General features: G+C 51.7%; 2 protein-coding genes across 6 annotated transcripts; one reads left to right on the top strand and one right to left on the bottom strand.

Annotated features, from left to right (window-relative positions):
• Window positions 1-162: 162 nt before the first annotated feature.
• On the top strand, window positions 163-2,262 carry FBXL15 (F-box and leucine rich repeat protein 15). The gene is made up of 4 exons (XM_019725004.2): window positions 163-352; window positions 523-676; window positions 969-1,474; window positions 1,932-2,262. Exons 1-4 carry the CDS (start codon window positions 300-302, stop codon window positions 2,119-2,121), a joined length of 903 nt encoding a protein of 300 aa, XP_019580563.1. The 5' UTR covers window positions 163-299; the 3' UTR covers window positions 2,122-2,262.
• Window positions 2,263-2,377: 115 nt separating this feature from the next.
• CUEDC2 (CUE domain containing 2) lies at window positions 2,378-10,212 on the bottom strand. 5 transcript variants are annotated; one of them, XM_074339128.2, is made up of 9 exons: window positions 10,194-10,212; window positions 4,243-4,329; window positions 3,754-3,897; window positions 3,598-3,659; window positions 3,384-3,511; window positions 3,116-3,298; window positions 2,918-2,979; window positions 2,781-2,841; window positions 2,378-2,698 (listed from the first exon to the last, which is right to left on the bottom strand). In XM_074339128.2, the coding sequence occupies exons 2-9, from the start codon at window positions 4,314-4,316 to the stop codon at window positions 2,552-2,554; spliced, it is 861 nt and encodes a 286-aa protein (XP_074195229.1). In that variant the 5' UTR covers window positions 4,317-4,329; window positions 10,194-10,212; the 3' UTR covers window positions 2,378-2,551. The 5 variants fall into 5 exon arrangements, with proteins under 5 accessions (XP_074195229.1, XP_019580564.2, XP_019580565.2 ...); XM_019725005.3 differs by lacking the exon at window positions 10,194-10,212 and adding an exon at window positions 9,244-9,398; XM_019725006.3 differs by lacking the exon at window positions 10,194-10,212 and adding an exon at window positions 9,244-9,362 and having other exon boundaries at window positions 4,243-4,326.
• Window positions 10,213-16,567: the final 6,355 nt, after the last annotated feature.

The raw sequence follows: 16,567 nt of genomic DNA, 5'->3' as shown, positions 1-16,567 counted from the left end.
TCACCACTTGACTCTGAGGCAATCACTGGCCCAAAACGAAAAAAGAAGCCAGTTTCTGCTGCACCGTCGCATTCTCTAGCCTCGGCTCTCAAGCCCTGCAGCGGAGAAGGCGAGGTCTAATGTTACACCACCGGTCTGTTCCGCCCTTAATTGCAGGATCCATCCTTTCAGATAGGATCCTCAGTGAGACGGCACTCGATTAAATCGGTCTGTCACTACAGCCCAAGGAGGCGGGTTCGCGGCGGCTGCTCCTAGGCCAAAGCGAGAAGACCGTACTACGCACGCGCAATAGACAGCCGATGGAGCCACGGATGGAGCCCTCCGGAGGGGAGCGAGAGCCCGGAGCCGTCAGGTACCGAGCACCGGAGGGGCCGAGAGAAGGAAGGACCTGGAAAAGGGGAACTGAACCAGGGCCGGGCCTGGGGGCCGCTCTTAGCAACCGAGGCGCAGGAGCATAACGGAGGCAGACTCGCAGGTAACAGCGGCCAGGGGACGCCGCCGCCAACGCCCCTTTACCCGCAGGCTCCTGGACCTGCCCTGGGAAGACGTGCTGCTCCCACACGTACTGAACCGGGTACCGCTGTGCCAGCTGCTCCGGCTGCAGCGCGTCAGCCGGGCCTTCCGGGCCCTAGTGCAGCTGTACCTGGAGAGGCTGCGCCGCTTCGACGCCGCTCAGGTGAGCCGGGTACCGCCCCCGCCTCCAGCCCAGCCCCCAGCCCCTCTGTCTACTCTTCCCGACCCCTTTGGGTCTCCAGGAATGCCCAGGAAGAGATCCACCCAGTGGGAAGTACTCTAAAGGGCGAGTATTGGGTATCAATTCGGAGGGCACGTAGGGTCTATCCTGGGAGGGCAGGTGGCGGGTCCCCGAGGGCAGGCTGCTGCCAGGAAAGAACTCCTCAGGGGTGGATAGGCAGCACCCGCCCCGCCCCCGGGACCAGCTGAGAGTCGAGGTGCCTGCCCGCCCGCAGGTGGGTCCGCAGATCCCGCGGGCCGCATTGGCCTGGATGCTGCGGGACGCGAAGGGGCTGCAGGAGCTGGCGCTGGCGCCGTGTCACGAATGGCTGTCCGACGAGGACCTGGTGCCGGTGCTGGCGCGGAACCCGCAGCTGCGGAGTGTGGCCCTGGCCGGCTGCGGGCAACTGAGCCGCCGCGCGCTGGGGGCGCTGGCGGAGGGCTGCCCTAACCTGCGGCGCCTGTCGCTCGCGCACTGTGACTGGGTAGACGGGCTGGCGCTGCGTGGTCTCGCCGACCGCTGTCCGGCCCTTGAGGAGCTGGACCTCACCGCCTGCCGTCAGCTCAAGGATGAGGCCATCGTATACCTGGCGCAGAGGCGCGGCGCAGGCCTCCGCAGCCTCTCGCTGGCAGTCAACGCCAACGTGGGGGACACCGCCGTCCAGGAGTTGGCTCGGAACTGCCCGGAACTCGAGCACCTCGACCTAACCGGCTGCCTCCGCGTTGGAAGCGACGGCGTCAGGTGCCTGGGCCTGGGGTCGGTGGGATGGGAGGAGAGCAAGCACTTAGCCTCTGGGTGTGGGGTGGGCGGTAGTTAGTCTAAAGGCAGAACTGCGGTTTCTGGATCTTCCTGCTACCATGATACCCCATTCTGAACAGGAAAGGCCTCTAGGATTGTCTAGACCAGAGAGCCCATAGTTGAAAAACTGTTTTGAACCAGTATTTACACATTGGCAGTATTCACGTACAAAGTCAGATTTCTGGCTTTTCTTCAACCAGGGGAGAAGCAGCTCCCCATTTAAGGGACAGTAAGTCTCCGTTTCACTGGAGGCATTGAGTGTATGACCCCATTCCAGATCCTTCCCTCGCGTATGGAAGAAAAAACTTTGCCCCGAGATGGAGGGAGACGGGCTTTGCTGGCTTGCTCACCGTGGGTGGAGCGGTTTCATGCTCTTAGTCTTACCCCGCTCCTCCCCCAGGACATTGGCTGAGTACTGCCCAGCGCTGCGCTCGCTACGGGTGCGGCACTGCCACCATGTGGCGGAGCCCAGCTTGAGCCGCTTGCGGAAGCGCGGGGTGGACATCGACGTGGAGCCGCCGCTGCATCAGGCCCTAGTGCTCCTGCAGGATATGGCGGGCTGTGCACCCTTTGTCAACCTGCAGGTCTGATCCGCCCGCGGATGGGGCACAGCTGGACTGTGTGACGGGGCCTGACTATGAACTGCAGGGACACTGGACTGTGCAGGCCTCTGCTGAGAGGCCAACGCCCTGCCCCACCCTGGAGCTTCAAATAAAGAGCTTTTTACCCTCTCCTGCCTGGCGCTGCTGCCCTATTGGAGATAGGGGATGTGAGGTTGGGAGAGAAGGTCAGACAGACACAGTCCCCCAACACCCCAGCTCTGAGGCAGAAATGACCAGAATGCACTCATCTTCCTGGGGCCACCTTTACTGTGCAGCTCCAAGAGGAGGTTAACACTGTGGGGTAAGGAGGTAAGAGAAGGGGTCAGGAGTTAGGGTGGGCCCTGTGTGGGGGGTGTAGGGCTCCTGCATCCCTCTGGGATCTGAGCCTAGAAGGCTAGAGCAGAGTCCCGCGAACACCTCAGTGGAAGCGGTATTTTCTGGCTGGCTTGAGGTTGATGTATGTGGCCTTCATCTCCTCGGCCTCAGGGTTCCGCACATCTTTGAATCGCTCCCCCTTGGTGCTCACTACCTGGTTGTCAATGTATCGGATTAGCTTCTTGGGGGCCTGTTGGGGAATCAGGCAGTGAGTAGCAGAAACCAGGAGATACTTGTACCCATTCAACACCCCTAGCAAACCCAACTCTCACCTCCTTGGGAGCCATGGGCCGGTGAATCTTCTGATCTTCTGCGCTATCCACCATCATGTACCTGCCAAAAACTGGCTGCGTGAAGCTCCTGCTACCCTGGGAAGACCCTTTAAGTGCCCAGCCCAGCCCAGACTCACTTCTGCAGAATGAAGGACTTCAGCTCATCCTTTTGGGGGCCTCTGAGGCGCTTGGGCGGGTCCTGCAGAGAGGGGAAACCCTAGAGCACCAGCCTGAGAAGCATTTGGCAACAGGCCAGGGGCAGGGGCTTAACACTAAGGTGGAATGTAGCTGGGGCTACAGGGCTTGCAGGGGAGCGGGGCTCTAGCAAAGAATACCTGGTTGGAGCCGTCCCAGGCTGCAGGCCCCTCCTCCTTCCCCTCTACCAGCATGTGCACAGCTTCTTCCAAGTCCCCCCGAGCTTTGGCCAGCACCCACTGGGCCTGCTCCACCGAACAGGTAGGGAACACTTCCAGGAGTACATCCACCCCTGGCAGCAGCTCTTCCTCAGCACCAGCTGCCTGTGGGCATAAATGTAGACAAAAGGCAGTACTTCCTCCTTTCCTGCCCCCTAGCTCCCTCATTGGTCCCCTCCTGTCTCAGTACCTCATCTTGGGTGTCCCCAGCAGCAGGAGAAGCCCTGGTCTCTTCTTTGAGCTTTTCAGGCCGCTGCAGACGCTCTGAGGAGATGAGCACCTGACCTTGGACCTCAGAGCTCTGTGGTTGCAGGTTCTCTTAAAGAGGCAGAAGGAACACCAGGTTTGCTAGGGCTTTGGGGAGGGGGTTAATGAGTCACCCAGTACCCAATCCCCAGACTCACCTTTGTTCCTGGCACCACTCAACTGCCCTGAGAGCTTCTGCATCATGTCCCCTATCATATTCCTGAAAAGACAAGGAGGGTGGTAAGAGGACAACTTTGCTCACCCTCCACAGTCAGCCGGCTCCCCCACCCGCCTGGGCCCAAGCCAGGCCTCACTTTGGGATGTGGGCAAAGCCAGGCACATAGGCCTCCATCATCTCCGTGAAGGCCTCCATGTCGAAGTTCTCCTCTGACGGGCCTGAGGGGCCCAGGTCCTCCAGGACCCCGAGCACATAGGAGAAGATGACCTCATCCAAGCCACTGCAGGAAAGGGACAGGACAAGCTGTGGGTAGGACTTAGGCTACCTCCAGCACCCCCATCTAGCCTGAGGCTCTAGCCCTAGGCTTCATGGGGTCCATGAGCCAGACCTCAAGCCTTAAAGCCAGAGTATATCCCACCCTCCCTCAGAGCTTTGGTTTCCCATATGTCCAAAAAGGGTGACAGGGATAGGATATGAAGTAAAGCCATACCAATAAATCATATTCCCCCGCTCAGGAAAAGGGCCGAGTGTTCCCACCCCAGCCTCCATTGGCCAGGCCCAGAGTACTGCCCAGCAGCTCCAACCCTGGCCCCAGCATGACCCTTCTAAGGAGAGCTGCTGCTACCTGAGGTCAGCCTCTGGGAGGTGTGTCCGGACAAAGGCAAGGAGGGCTGTGCTGACAATCCTCTCCAGCTCCATGCTCTCTCCTCTTCTGAAGGGACACAAGATGGAGGTTTATCAGGCCCTGTCCTGCCTGCTCCTACTCACTAACTCCTCCCTCCTGCCCTGTTGTGGAAACCATTTGTTGATGTTGTCCACAGCTTCCAGTTCTCCAGCCTTTCCCTGCTGCCTCAAGCAGAGCCACAGCCCCCTCCCTGCCCACCTCTCCACCTCCTCCAGCCCAAGACAGGGCAGGGCACTGTCTCAGGAGAAGAACTCCCGAGTGGCAGTTCCCCTCGCCCCTCCCCCTGACCTCACTCCATCTCTCCACCTCATTCGCCAGCAGCAGGCCCCAGACCTTGTGGCAAGAAGCCAGGGTCTTGGGGTCACATGCCTCCTGGCTGAGGAATCCCATCATTGAGAGGGCCATTGGCCCCCAAGTCCAACCACAAGGGGCCCATTGTCCAGACCCCCAAGGAGCAGTCGTCAGGACTGAGCACAGCCCTTCCCCCACCCTGAATGGGCCACCCACCTCTGGCACAAAGGGGCTTTTCTGGCTCCGGGGCCCAGATAGGAGGGTAAGTCTTTCATAAATTCTCTCTTCCTGCCCACTTCTTGCTCTTCCAGCAGCTCAGGACTATCTCCCAAGGACCTTCCAACCTCCTTCCCTAGGCCTGTAGCGCCCTACAAGGTCTGGCTTTTGCCCACCTCTCCAAACTCCCTCCTCCCTCCTCACTCCACTCCCGCCCCACGAGGCTCATTTTCCTCAAACTTGTCCTGTTTCTTCCTACCTATCTTCTCCAGCTATCCACATGGCTCATTCCCTCACCTCCTCCAGGGCTCTGCTCAAATGTTGCCTCCTTAGAGGGACCTTCCCTGACCAACCTACCAAAATAAGTATTCCCCATACTCCCTAATCTGTTATCCTGTTTTATTTTCTATATAGCATTTACTACAGCTTAATGTTATTTTAGGTTTGTTTGCCTATTGTCTGTCCTCCCCCATAGAATGCAAGCTTCAAGAAAAAGGAGGTACAGGACTGGGGGAGGGGGGACTTTGTCTTACTCATTGATGTAACCCTAGCACCTAGAAAAGTACCTGCACTAGTAGGTGCTCAATAAATCCTTATTGACTTATTCCATTCCCACCTCATGTGCTTGACTCCCAAGTCTGTACTGAGCAGTCAGGAACATAGAGGTGGTAATGAAAGGCTCCAGACCCTAGGTCCAAATGTCAGCTCTCCATTCCACTCAGAAGATTCAGAGGCACCTCAGATTCCATCTACTCCAAATTCACTGTATCCTTCCAATCTGTGTACATTCCCTCTCCAAATATGCACCTCTTCCTGTTTCACCGGCTCACACAACCACTCACTCACTCAGTTGCCAACCCTGAAACCTGGGGATTACCGTTGATTTCACCTTCTTTCAATCTCACCTGCTGCACTCAATCAGTCACCAAGTCCTGTTGCCTCTATCCCCTCATTCATCTCCACTCTATCTGCTTTTCCCCAACGCTAGTCTGGTTTCTGTTCCAACATCTCTACCAACATTTATCAGGCTAAGATCACAAGTTACTTTTTCAGTTTTTGCTCTAATTAGGTTGAACCCTTTGAGCTTGCCAATATTGCCTGTTTTTTGATCTACAAAATAAAAAAGAAAGAAAAAGGCAATTTCTTATGGTTTCCCCTAATATTTCCCCTTTCAAGCAGCACCAATATTGATTTCTGAGGCATCACACTTTGTTTCTCTTCTATCTCTTTGGCCATTTCTTCCCAGGCTCCTCTCTCTGTCCCCCTCTCCTCTGCTACCTTCCAAGTGTGGCAGCAAAGCCAGGCGCAAAGCTGCTTCTCCTTTGTCCACACTCTGCACCCTCTCTCTGGAAGATCGCATCTGGGCCCACATCTTTACGTGCCAACTCCATGTCACCAAATTCCCAAATGTGCAATCCTCTGGTCCAGTCTCCTGTTCTGAGGTACACACCTGTACATCTACCACTCTGACACCTCCACGTGGATGTCTCAAACTGACATTCTCCCAAGTCTTTACTCCTCCAAGGCTATCCTGAGGAAATGCATGTCCCATGCACCCAACTGTTCCTGCCACAAGTCTGGGAATTAATCCTTGCCACCATCCTACTTCCTGCCCTCCCACATCCAATCAGTCACTAAGCCCTGACCGTTCTCTCTGAACACCTCTACTTTTCTCCATCTCTACTCCCACCCTGCTTCATCTCTTCTTAACTGCAAGAGCTTCCTAATCCGTCTACCCACTACCATCTTTCTCCCAACAACCTATTCTCTACAAAGATCACAGTTGTGTGATCTTTACCAAAAATCATGTTTTTCCTGCTTAAAATGTATCTGTGACTTCCCACTTTCCTTCAGATAAGTCCAGATTCTTTTTGTGGCCTTTTGATTCAGGGCCTTATACTTGCCTACATCTCTCTACCTTACCATGTACCCTCCCTGGTCACTCCCCTGCACTCTGGCTTTCTTTCAATTTGCCAACATTCAAGCTCTTTCATGGCAAGGCCGTCTGCACAAACTGTTTCCTCTGCCTGGCCCACCTTCCACCTCCACTCCTTCACTTACCTAATTCCATCAGGTCTCAGTTTATAATTTCCTTCCTCAAGGGATGCTATCCCAGACCCTTTAGAACTGGTTTGGTCCCCTCCATATTACACCCTCATTGCAGACTACCCTTTTCCTTACTTAGCAGCACTTTTTTTTTTTTCCTCCAGCTTTTAAAAATAACTATTTGGGCAATGTTTAATATTTCTTCCAGTTGTTTCATGAGGGCAGGGATCACACACCTGGCTTATTCATCGATGTATTCATACACTCGGTATCTCCCATGAAGACAGCTGCTCATCAAATAGTTACTCCCCACTTTACAGATGAAAAAACTGAAGCTCAGTGGGTTTAATGACTTGCCCGAAGTCAGCTAGTTTGACTCTGGTAGTAAAGATTTAAATCCAGGTTGCCTAGTTGAGTGTATATTTTAGGGCCTGCTCTGCGGATAGATGGGGGATATCAAGACTTCTAAGTAGGTTGGAACAGCCCTACCATCTGTGATCAGTTTCCTGATCCCAAGTGTAACAGAGGTGCTGTGACAGCACAGGGGTTACTTTGGACAGCAGGACTAAGAAGCCCTAGCCTACCAGGGGGATGCCTGCCTCTTGCTCCAGACCCTAATATGGGCCCTGGGGAGAAGAACTGCTCAGACCAGGCATACCAGATCCCATCACGCAGTTCCCCCAAGAGGCCAGCCCCCTATGGAGACTGACATCTACCCTGGGTTACATCGAATCCTGGCTGCTCTCAATTGCCTGGCAACCTCTGTTGGGACAAAGACCCATGGATGCTGCACGAAAGCCCAGTTTCTAGGCAAGAAGCTCTCATTGATGTGTCTGATGCCTCTAGGTTTCTAACCAAGGTCTGAGGGCCAGGGAGTTGTTATTGGGAAACGCTTCACTTTGCCTGAATAAAATGTCTTGCTCCCCCAAGCTTTTGCTCTAGCATGTCTCCCAAGGGAACACCCTCCCTTCTCCTGTTCTTGGGCTGCCCAAATTCTACCCATTCAAAGCTCGCCACTTCTTTCTTTCATCCTTCTCCATCCCGCTAACCTTCCTGGCATTTCTTTCCTGCCTAGAGGCTTCTCCTCTAACATTTCTCCCTGAGTTGGGGAAGCTGCCGCCTCAGCAGCCAGCCTTCTCCAGGTTAAGAACATGATTTCCACGAGACTTTTCAAATTCTGGATGTAGCTCACAGAGCCCCATTACTTCCTGGGGCCTGTGAATCAGGAATCACTGGTTAGTGGAGCCAGGAAATGTGATTGTCATCCTGTCATGAGTCCTGTTTAAACACCTCTGATAACAGCATTTGCTGACTGCTTACAATGCACCAGGGATTGTCCTATGTACTTTACATGTATTAACTTACCAAATCCTCACAATCACCTTATAATTTAGATTATCCCATTTTACCCAAAAGGAAATGGAGGCACTGATAGGTTAAGTAACTTGCCCCAGGTCACACTAACTTAATGGCAGATTTACACCCAGGCGTGCTGGCTCCAGAACCTTCAGTTAACCACTACACTACATCACCTCTCACGATATAAATCCTCCTCTCCTGCTTGGCTAGCTCTCTTGCCACCCTCAGAATGTCTGCTCACACCATTCTCCCCACTCAGAACATCTTTCCCTTTGCCTCATTCTGCAGGACTCCTTTCCCTCCTGCAGCCAACTCTGGCTGCCCCATCCTCACTGTCCCCAGCTGGCCTGAGGGCATCCCCAGGACCAGGCCTGAACTCTCTAGAAGCTCCATACAGACCCTCTGGACAAATTTAAATGACCCTAAGGGAAAAAGTACCATGCTGTCCTCTTAGGGTGAGGAGGTGCTAAAGGTGGAGGGAGAGCAGAAGGCCATGTGGGAGGAGTCGTCCTGGGAACCAGTGTGGAAGAAGTCCTGGGGGCACTCATAAGGTCTACCCCCTATGAAGCCCGGCTCCTGAGGCCCTAGTTCCATAACGCGAATTCCAGAGGACATCATTGTCCCCCGACCCCCAAGTCAGGTCTTAGAGGCGCCAAGGACACTGTGGGATTCCGGCATCGAAAGTCAGGCGGGAGAACAAACGGGTGGAGCGGGGAGCACAGGAAGTGGGACGATAATTATGGCTGACTCCTGAAGCAGGAGCTCCCTAAACAAGCTAGCGGGGTACCCGCAAGGGTCCACAATAGTGGGACCGAGGGCATAAGAATGCGGTTGCGGCCCTGGGGGACACAGGACGAGGGAGGCCTGAGCAAGCTGGGGTGTGCCTTAATACAGGCCACGGCGAGAATCAGAGATGGGGGTCCGGCGGTCCCCGGGGAGTACCGTGGGGGAACGCACAAGGCAGGTACCCTGGGCCGACGCTCTCCGCGACTCTCCTAGCCCTGGGCCGGGGGCTGGAGGGGAAATCACCTGTTCGGTCAGGCGCCGCCGGCGACTTGTCCCGCGCGGTGCAGCTCTCATCCCCCAGCTCCACCAACGAGATCAAAGGAGGGGCCCAGAGCGGTTCCCTTCCAGAAGCACCGAAGTAGCCATTTTTGAGAAGGGCAAGTGCCCATAACTGGGCGGGGCTTCTGCTCTCACTCTCATTTGTCTCCGGGTTTTGGACGGGCTTCCGCCGTGGCCATTTTTGTTGCAGGTAGGGAGGAGTTGTACGTGGAGGTCCCGCCAGTGGGTGCAGTCGCAGTGGCTGACTGTATCCCCGCCTAGTTCTTTGTCAACTGTCAGAAACCCAGAACCTTTCGACCCCACCCAGTGTCTTTCCATCCGCCTTATTTCCTTGCCCCTAAGTCTTTGTCCTCTAATCTTATAGCTTTTCCCCACTCTCCTTGTCCCCCCCAGACTTCTACAGACGCGGCTCCCTGGTTGGATCAGGTGGCTTCTCCCAAATCTGGTGTTCCTTCATGAATCCACGTGTCTCTCCCCCTTTTTGTCCAGTCCAGGTTCAAGCCCTGTAGTCACCCAATCAACTCCTAGGTGCCGACTTCCCCACCATATGTGTTTCCTTTGGATTCCCTTAACAGAGGTATCTCCCCAAGATTAGGGTGGGTTACAAGGTCTGGGGCTTGGGACCGTGGAGCCTGGTTTGGATTGGGGAGAAAGAGGCAGATGCTCTGGGTGAGGATCATCGTGAGCCCAGATTTAGGATGGCCTGAGGCCATGCTTGTGGCCAATGCCTTCAAGTCCACGTTGGCAGAGTTTCTCATTTAAGACAGGAGAGCTGAACTCCAGGACCCAGCAAGCCCTCAGCTTCCTCTTTCTGCTCCTGCTGCCGAAAGGATGGGGAAGTCCACAGCCGTCTCTTCCCAGGAACCCCGCAATGGGTCATGAAGGAAAGAGTTCCCTTCAAGGATGGAACTCACCAATCAGCAGGATGAGCCACTTTTCAGGGCTCGTCTCCTTGTAGAGTGCTGGGAACTCTCCTTGTAGAGTGCTGGGAACGAGAGACTGTCCATGCCCTCAGTAGCTCACAGTCCAAAGTAGAAAGTCCCATCCTTTCATTTCCTCTAAGGACTTGAGGCAGTGCCAAAATATGGAGAAAACAGGGATCACTGCTTCCTGTTCCAACCTTGTCCCTCACTGCAGGGTCCCACCATCCCACCAGTGTCCCTGGCCTCAAAGAGAGCTCCATTGGCTGCTGGGGAAAGGGGACAGAACGGGGAGGGAGGAAGGAGGGAGCACATTTGGCATTGTGTCTCCCATAAACAAACTGCTGCTGCTGAGGTTATGAGGGGTGGGGTGACAGCCACTTTGAACTCTGGCCAGACAGGCCCCTGGGAAGGGGATGATGGATAGCTCCATCAGGCCTCTGCCAGCCCTCTAAAGACAGACCATCCCATCTCCTTCCCCATCCCATCCCCCCTATCCCCCCCCCCCCCCCCCGCCTGCCATTGCACAATACCCCAGTGATGACTCTTCTCTCCCTACCACCCCCATTACGAGAACTCTTAGGTTTCCTCAGTAGAGCTGTCCCTAGTTCTGGCCCCAAACCCTTACCGCCATCCCTGACACTGTGCAATCCCCTCCCCCACTGCCTGTTTCTTGGATGGCAGTTGGATATAGTTAGATATTATCATCAGAAAGAACTTCCTGAGCTTTTGAGGACGGATGATGGGAAAGACCTCTTAGGGGGAGCCTCTCAATTCCTAGCTCAAACTCTGGAGGGTGACAACTCTGTGCAGCAGGGTTCAGGTTCTGGGGTCAGAGGACAGAGGGTAGGCTAAGGAGAAGGCCCACCACAGACACTAAGACACATACAAACTGTAAGGTAAGGGCTCCAGGGAACATTTGTCCTGCTGGGCGTTCCATAGCTGGCTGGACCTTAAGCCCCTTATATTCCATCCCCTCAGCTCTCAGTCTCTCCCTCCCCAAGATGGGAACAGACTCTTCCTGCCCTTTGGGTGCTGCTTGAAGCCACACGGAGTGAAAGGGGGTAAAGTGATGCCTCCTTTCTCCCCATTTCCTCAAATGAATTTTGCAGCTGGTGTTTGGGTGTCTGAGTCTCCTTAGTTGAGTGGAAAAGCTAGAAGCCTGTGCTTGAGGAATTGGGCTTGAATTAGGCATAAAGGGAAGATTTCCCAGACATTAAAAGCAAAGAAAGAACACAGCTGGCTGGTCTCAAGGGGTGAGAAGGACTCAGAGACTGAGGTGAGGAAGGAGACATTGGAAGGATGGGGGGAAGGTCCCACTCTTGCTTGAGGTCAGAAAGGGCTCTCTGGGCAGTGTGCCCAGCCCTCCCACACCTTCCTCCTTTCTCAGAAGAGCCAGGATGGGGCGGGGGCGGGAGTTGGCTGGGCGGACTGAGGGCCCTATTTAAGGAGCGCTCTTGGAGAACATCACTGCAGATCCAGTCCCAGCAGCCAGCAAGGAGGCCTCTTGGGTAAGTGTGGGTCCCTTTCTCTCAACTCAAGCAGGGTGAGGGTAGGATGGCTCCTGAGCCTGCTGGCTTGCCTTTCCCTTTCCAGGGATAGGCTGCAGCTCTGCCTTGTGAATGGGAATAGCACCCAGCCCTCAGTATAACTCTCTGGAAAATGTAAGTGTGTTTCAGGGAAATCTTTCTCCTCTACTCTTCTAACTTTTGGGTACTTCAGATCTTTACTTCAGGTGGGGAGATTTTCAGGGAGCTGGGACTCCTGGGTCTCTATGTTGGGGATTCACATTTTAGAGGTCCCCTTTGGCTCAGGAAGCCCTGCAGTCTCTAGAGATACACCCTTCTCAGTGTACATGTTCTGGCTCTTCTCCCAGCTCCTGACCCCTCCAGCTTCACAGCTGGTTTCACCAGGAGCACATCTGGGCAGGAGGCACTGGGACTGACTTGGCAGTACCCCCAGAATCCCTGCCATCGTCCTGAGCCCCTTCCCCTCATATCCGACATCAGTTTGTTTTGGAATTTAAAGAACCTTTGCCCCTTTTCCTAGCAATGGGCCCCTATTTTGACCTTTAAACTCAAATCCTCCCTGGAATAAAAGGAATCTTGAGATCCCAGTTTCCTTATCTGATCAATCCTGGGAATGGGGGCACATTCACAGAAGACAGCATGGGAGGGCAGCATCAAGGCTGAGAGACCTTTGCCTACCTGGCTCTGAGAACTGAATTCCATAGGCTGTGAGCTCTAGCACATGCCCTAGGGACTCAGTTCTGGTGCCCGGCTGTGCTATGCCATCAACGCTGAGGCCGTGGGGAAGCTGCTGCTCAGGCTCACAGCATCCCAGCCAGGTGCTCCTCCAGGCACCCATCTGCCCACGGGCCAGATATTTTAATAACTGCAACTTGTGCTACTCTTCTGCTCGAAGATTTCAGCAGCTCCCCAAAACTCCTGAACTTGCCATTAAAGTCTTTCATAGTATGGCTGCCGGTTAGCTTTCAAGCCCGATCTTCCAATGAAACCCTGCTGCTTCCTGCTTCTGCTGCCATGCTTTTTTCACTCATGCTGATACCTCCTCTGTCCTTCCTGGACACCTTCCCATCACTCTCTGTTGGAATCCTATACATCCTTCAAAGCCTCTTTCAGATGCCTCTTCCAAGAAGCCTCTCTTAACTCCCCAATAGTGCACATGAGCTCTGCAAATCCTCCACTCTCCCCTCCATCAGGCTTGAGTCGTGATCCCCATAGTGTCTAGTCGAGTGTTTTGCACATAGTAGCCTTTCAATAAATGTTCCTTGAATTTTGCTGAGTATGTCTCATGTGTGAAGAGGCAGTTTGGCCTAGAGGTTAAGGCTGCAGTCAGATTTCCCAGGTGCCTCCTCCATGTATGACCTTGGGTTAGTTGTTAAACTTCTGTAGGCCTCGGTTTCCTCCTCTGGAAATGGGAATAATTATATTTACATCAAGGTTTTGTGACAATTAAACTGAGTTGATAGTTTCTCTTCAGAGCGTCAGCACAGTGCTTACACGTAGTAAATGTTGTTATGTGAGGTTATGTGAGGTTATGATTCTTACTGTGCTCCCTTGAGTAGAATATGAACCACCCAGTTGAGAGGTAGGATATGGCTTAAAATTGGTCAGTCAGGGTTCATTTAACGAAGGGCTCCAGACCACATATCAGGGTTGGGTAAGGCGGGGGCAGGGCCAGGAGGGGGAGGCCATCAGGATCAGGGTTTGGTGGCCCAAGACCTGCTGAGATCTAGGAAAGGACCTCTGGATTCCCACCTACTGTTTGACCTGGGATGAGTCACTTCCTCTCTCTGGCCTCGGTTTCCCAGCATAATGTACATTGAGAGGGTTGGACCAGGTGACCAGCAAGGTCCATGGCAGTCCAGATGTTTTATGAGTTCTAAGCTTCTAATGTTAAGTTGAAAGAGAAGATCAAAGAAAGAAGCATCTAGGCTCTCTGCGGGGCTCCCTACATCCACAGGGCCTGGAGCAGCCCTGGGGTTTGGAAGTACAGGGCATGCTGGACTGAGCTGAGTGGCAGCACCCCCTTCAAAAGCCTGTAATCAGAGGATAGGAGTAAACTTGTGTGCAGCCTATGGGCATTTCCAGGGCATAAGTGGAAGCCTTGGGAGGAATGTCTGTGAGCAGTGTGAATCCTCAGGGATGGGAGAAGTTGAGAGACTTCAAGGGTCTGGATCCGAGAGGCTAGAGAAGGGGAGGCAGAGCACACCTTATTTGGTGTGAGATGCACAAACCTGCTTTGTTTCAAAAAAGATCTGAGGAGGCTTATAAGCATGAAGACAATTCTTAAAGATTAAAACATAAAATCTGTGCCATAGATACGTAGTACATTTTAAATGTGTATCCTTTTTGACCCAGAGATTCAATTTACTTATTGCTTTTTTATTTTTAGTTAGAAATTATTTCAAACTTATAGATAAGTTGCCAGAATAGTGTAAAGAACTCTTGCTTACCCTTGTACCAAATTTACCAACTGTTAAACTTTTGCCATGTTGCTTTCTCTAACCTGTAGTCCTTATTCAAATCTTGGCTATTGTCCCAATAATGTCCTTTACAACACTTTTCATTCTGGTCTGTGATCCAGGATCGTGCATTTTATTGTTTTCATGTCTCTTTAGTCTCCTTTGACCCAAAACAGTTTCTCAGCCTTCCCTTGTCTCAAATGTTCCATTGACCCTTTTTAACAATAAAGACCAGTGGGGTTGTATCTCAGTTTAGGTTTATCTGATGTTTCCTCATGATTATACATTACTGCTGAATAGATGTTGTGTTTTCTCAGTTTAACTCAGAAAGCTCATGATGTCGATTTGTCTCTGGTAAAGAATAAAAATTCAAGACCCTCATTCAAGACGGTTAAGAAAGACTTCATTCAAGAAGGAGTTGCTGCAATGGGGTTAAAGTGTTATACACCAGTTTTCCCTACTATACTAGGTTACTATTTTTTACTTTGTAATTCATAAATACCTTGTTGGAACTTACTTTAACCTATATTATAGTGTGTTTCTCATCAAGCTTTCATCCATTAATTTTAGTATCCATGAATGATTCTCATCTGAATCAATTACTGTGATGGTGGGGAATGGTGACTTTCTAATTTCATCGTTCCTTCTACTGTAAGGAAGAACTTTCATATTTATTTATTTAGATAATATTAGTATGGACTTACGGATCCCGATTTTATTCAGTAGGTTATAATCTGTTACTGTGATTATTTGTTTTGATGCTTAAATTGTCTCTGATTTGGCCAGTGGAAGTCCCTTCAAACTGGCTCCTTTCTCTTGTACCTTCCCTGTCACAGCCTTGGAATCAGACATTTTTCCAATGGGCCTGGTTCCTTTTAGTGGAGAATGGAATTTAGAACCAGAGATCTGGGCGCTGGCTGTGTTTGTTGCTTCTAGGTTGTCCTTGTTCAGTGATTCAATTTCTAATTTTAAGCCTTTAGATTCTACAATTTGACATTTGTATTTGTGGACAAAGCTACACATTCAAGGACATTTGTTTTCTCATCACCCTCACTACTTCCAAGGAAGACAAAGCCATCATCTTATTTTGCCTGTATTACTTCAAAAGCCTCCTAACTAATCTCCTTATTTCCACAATGGCCCCTCTACAGTCTCTTTTCCATACAACATCCAGAATATTTTTTTAAAAAGTCTGATCAATTTGCATTGATATGGATGGACCTAGAGAACTTTATGCTAAGTGAAATAAGTCAGATGGAGAAAGACAAATACCATATGATCTCACTTATATGTGGAATCTAAAGAATAATGAGCAAACTAATTAGAAACAGCCTCAGAGGGCCGGCCCGGTGGCTCAGGCGGTTAGAGCTCCATGCTCCTAACTCCGAAGGCTGCTGGTTCGATTCCTACATGGGCCAGTAGGCTCTCAACCACAAGGTTGCCAGTTCGCTTCCTCGACTCCCATGAGGGATGGTGGGCTGTGCCCCCTGCAACTAGAAAACGGCAACTAGAAAACGGCAACTGGACCTGGAGTTGAGCTGCGCCCTCCACAACTAAGATTGAAAGGACAACAACTTGACTTGGAAAAAAAGCCTGGAAGTACACACTGTTCCCCAATAAAGTCCTGTTCCCCTTCCCCAATAAAGTCTTAAAAAAAAAAAAGAAAAGAAAAGAAACAGTCTCAGAGATATAGAGAAAAAACTGAGGCTTGCTAGATGGGTGGGGGGGCGGGGATAAGGGAGAAGGTGAGGGGATTAGAAAACACAAACTGGTAACTACAAGATTGCTGTGGGGATACAAAAGTCAGTTTGGGGAATATAATCAATAATGCTGTAAATATTTTGTGGGTTGTCAGATGGACATTTGTCTTATTAGGGAGACCGCTTCATGGATGGTATAAATGCCTGACCACTGAAGTGTACACCTGAAGATGAAGCTGAATAATATTGAATGTCAACTATAATTTAATATATATATAGTCACAGGATGTGGAGTACAGCATAGGGAATAGAGTCAATGGAATTGTAATGCCATTTATGATGTCAGAGGGGTAGTAGATGGTGGAGGGGTTATCTCTTTGTGAGGGGTGTAAATGTCTAACTAGTACATTGTTTTGTACACCTGAAACTAATTAAAAAAAAAAAAAGTCTGATCACATTCTCCCCTGCTCATAATCCTCTACCCCTAAGGATAAAATCCAAAATTCTCAATATGGCTTTAAGGCACCTCAGGATCTGGTTTCATTTCCAACCTCATTAACTACTTTTTTGCTTGCTCACGGGACAACTGTCCAGTCAGAGTTGTTGTACCTGTGTGGGGACGGAATCCCAGAGAACAGTTTCCAGGCTCTCGGCCTCACGTCCAAAGGTGCTAGCTCGGG

The sequence above is a fragment of the Rhinolophus sinicus genome, chromosome 15 (genome assembly GCF_057876585.1).
Source record: "Rhinolophus sinicus isolate RSI-liver-muscle chromosome 15, RSI-T2T, whole genome shotgun sequence".
Classification (NCBI taxonomy): Eukaryota; Metazoa; Chordata; class Mammalia; order Chiroptera; family Rhinolophidae; genus Rhinolophus; species Rhinolophus sinicus.
The sequence above is the reverse complement of the archived record's forward strand: the minus strand, read 5'-3'. Positions and strand labels throughout refer to the sequence as shown.

What these genes read in the sequence shown, in the direction of transcription:
- FBXL15 (XM_019725004.2), top strand. Translation starts at nt 300, where the DNA reads ATGGAGCCACGGATGGAGCCCTCCGGAGGGGAGCGAGAGCCCGGAGCC. An exon ending in GCCGCTTCGACGCCGCTCAG is followed by an intron (nt 677 to 968) that starts GTGAGCCGGGTA and finishes GCCCGCCCGCAG; the next exon opens with GTGGGTCCGCAGATCCCGCG. An exon ending in GTTGGAAGCGACGGCGTCAG is followed by an intron (nt 1,475 to 1,931) that starts GTGCCTGGGCCT and finishes CTCCTCCCCCAG; the next exon opens with GACATTGGCTGAGTACTGCC.
- CUEDC2 (XM_074339128.2), bottom strand. Translation starts at nt 4,316, where the DNA reads ATGGAGCTGGAGAGGATTGTCAGCACAGCCCTCCTTGCCTTTGTCCGG. An exon ending in GGCTTTGCCCACATCCCAAA is followed by an intron (nt 3,660 to 3,753) that starts GTGAGGCCTGGC and finishes TTGTCTTTTCAG; the next exon opens with GAATATGATAGGGGACATGA. An exon ending in GGCCCATGGCTCCCAAGGAG is followed by an intron (nt 2,699 to 2,780) that starts GTGAGAGTTGGG and finishes ATTCCCCAACAG; the next exon opens with GCCCCCAAGAAGCTAATCCG.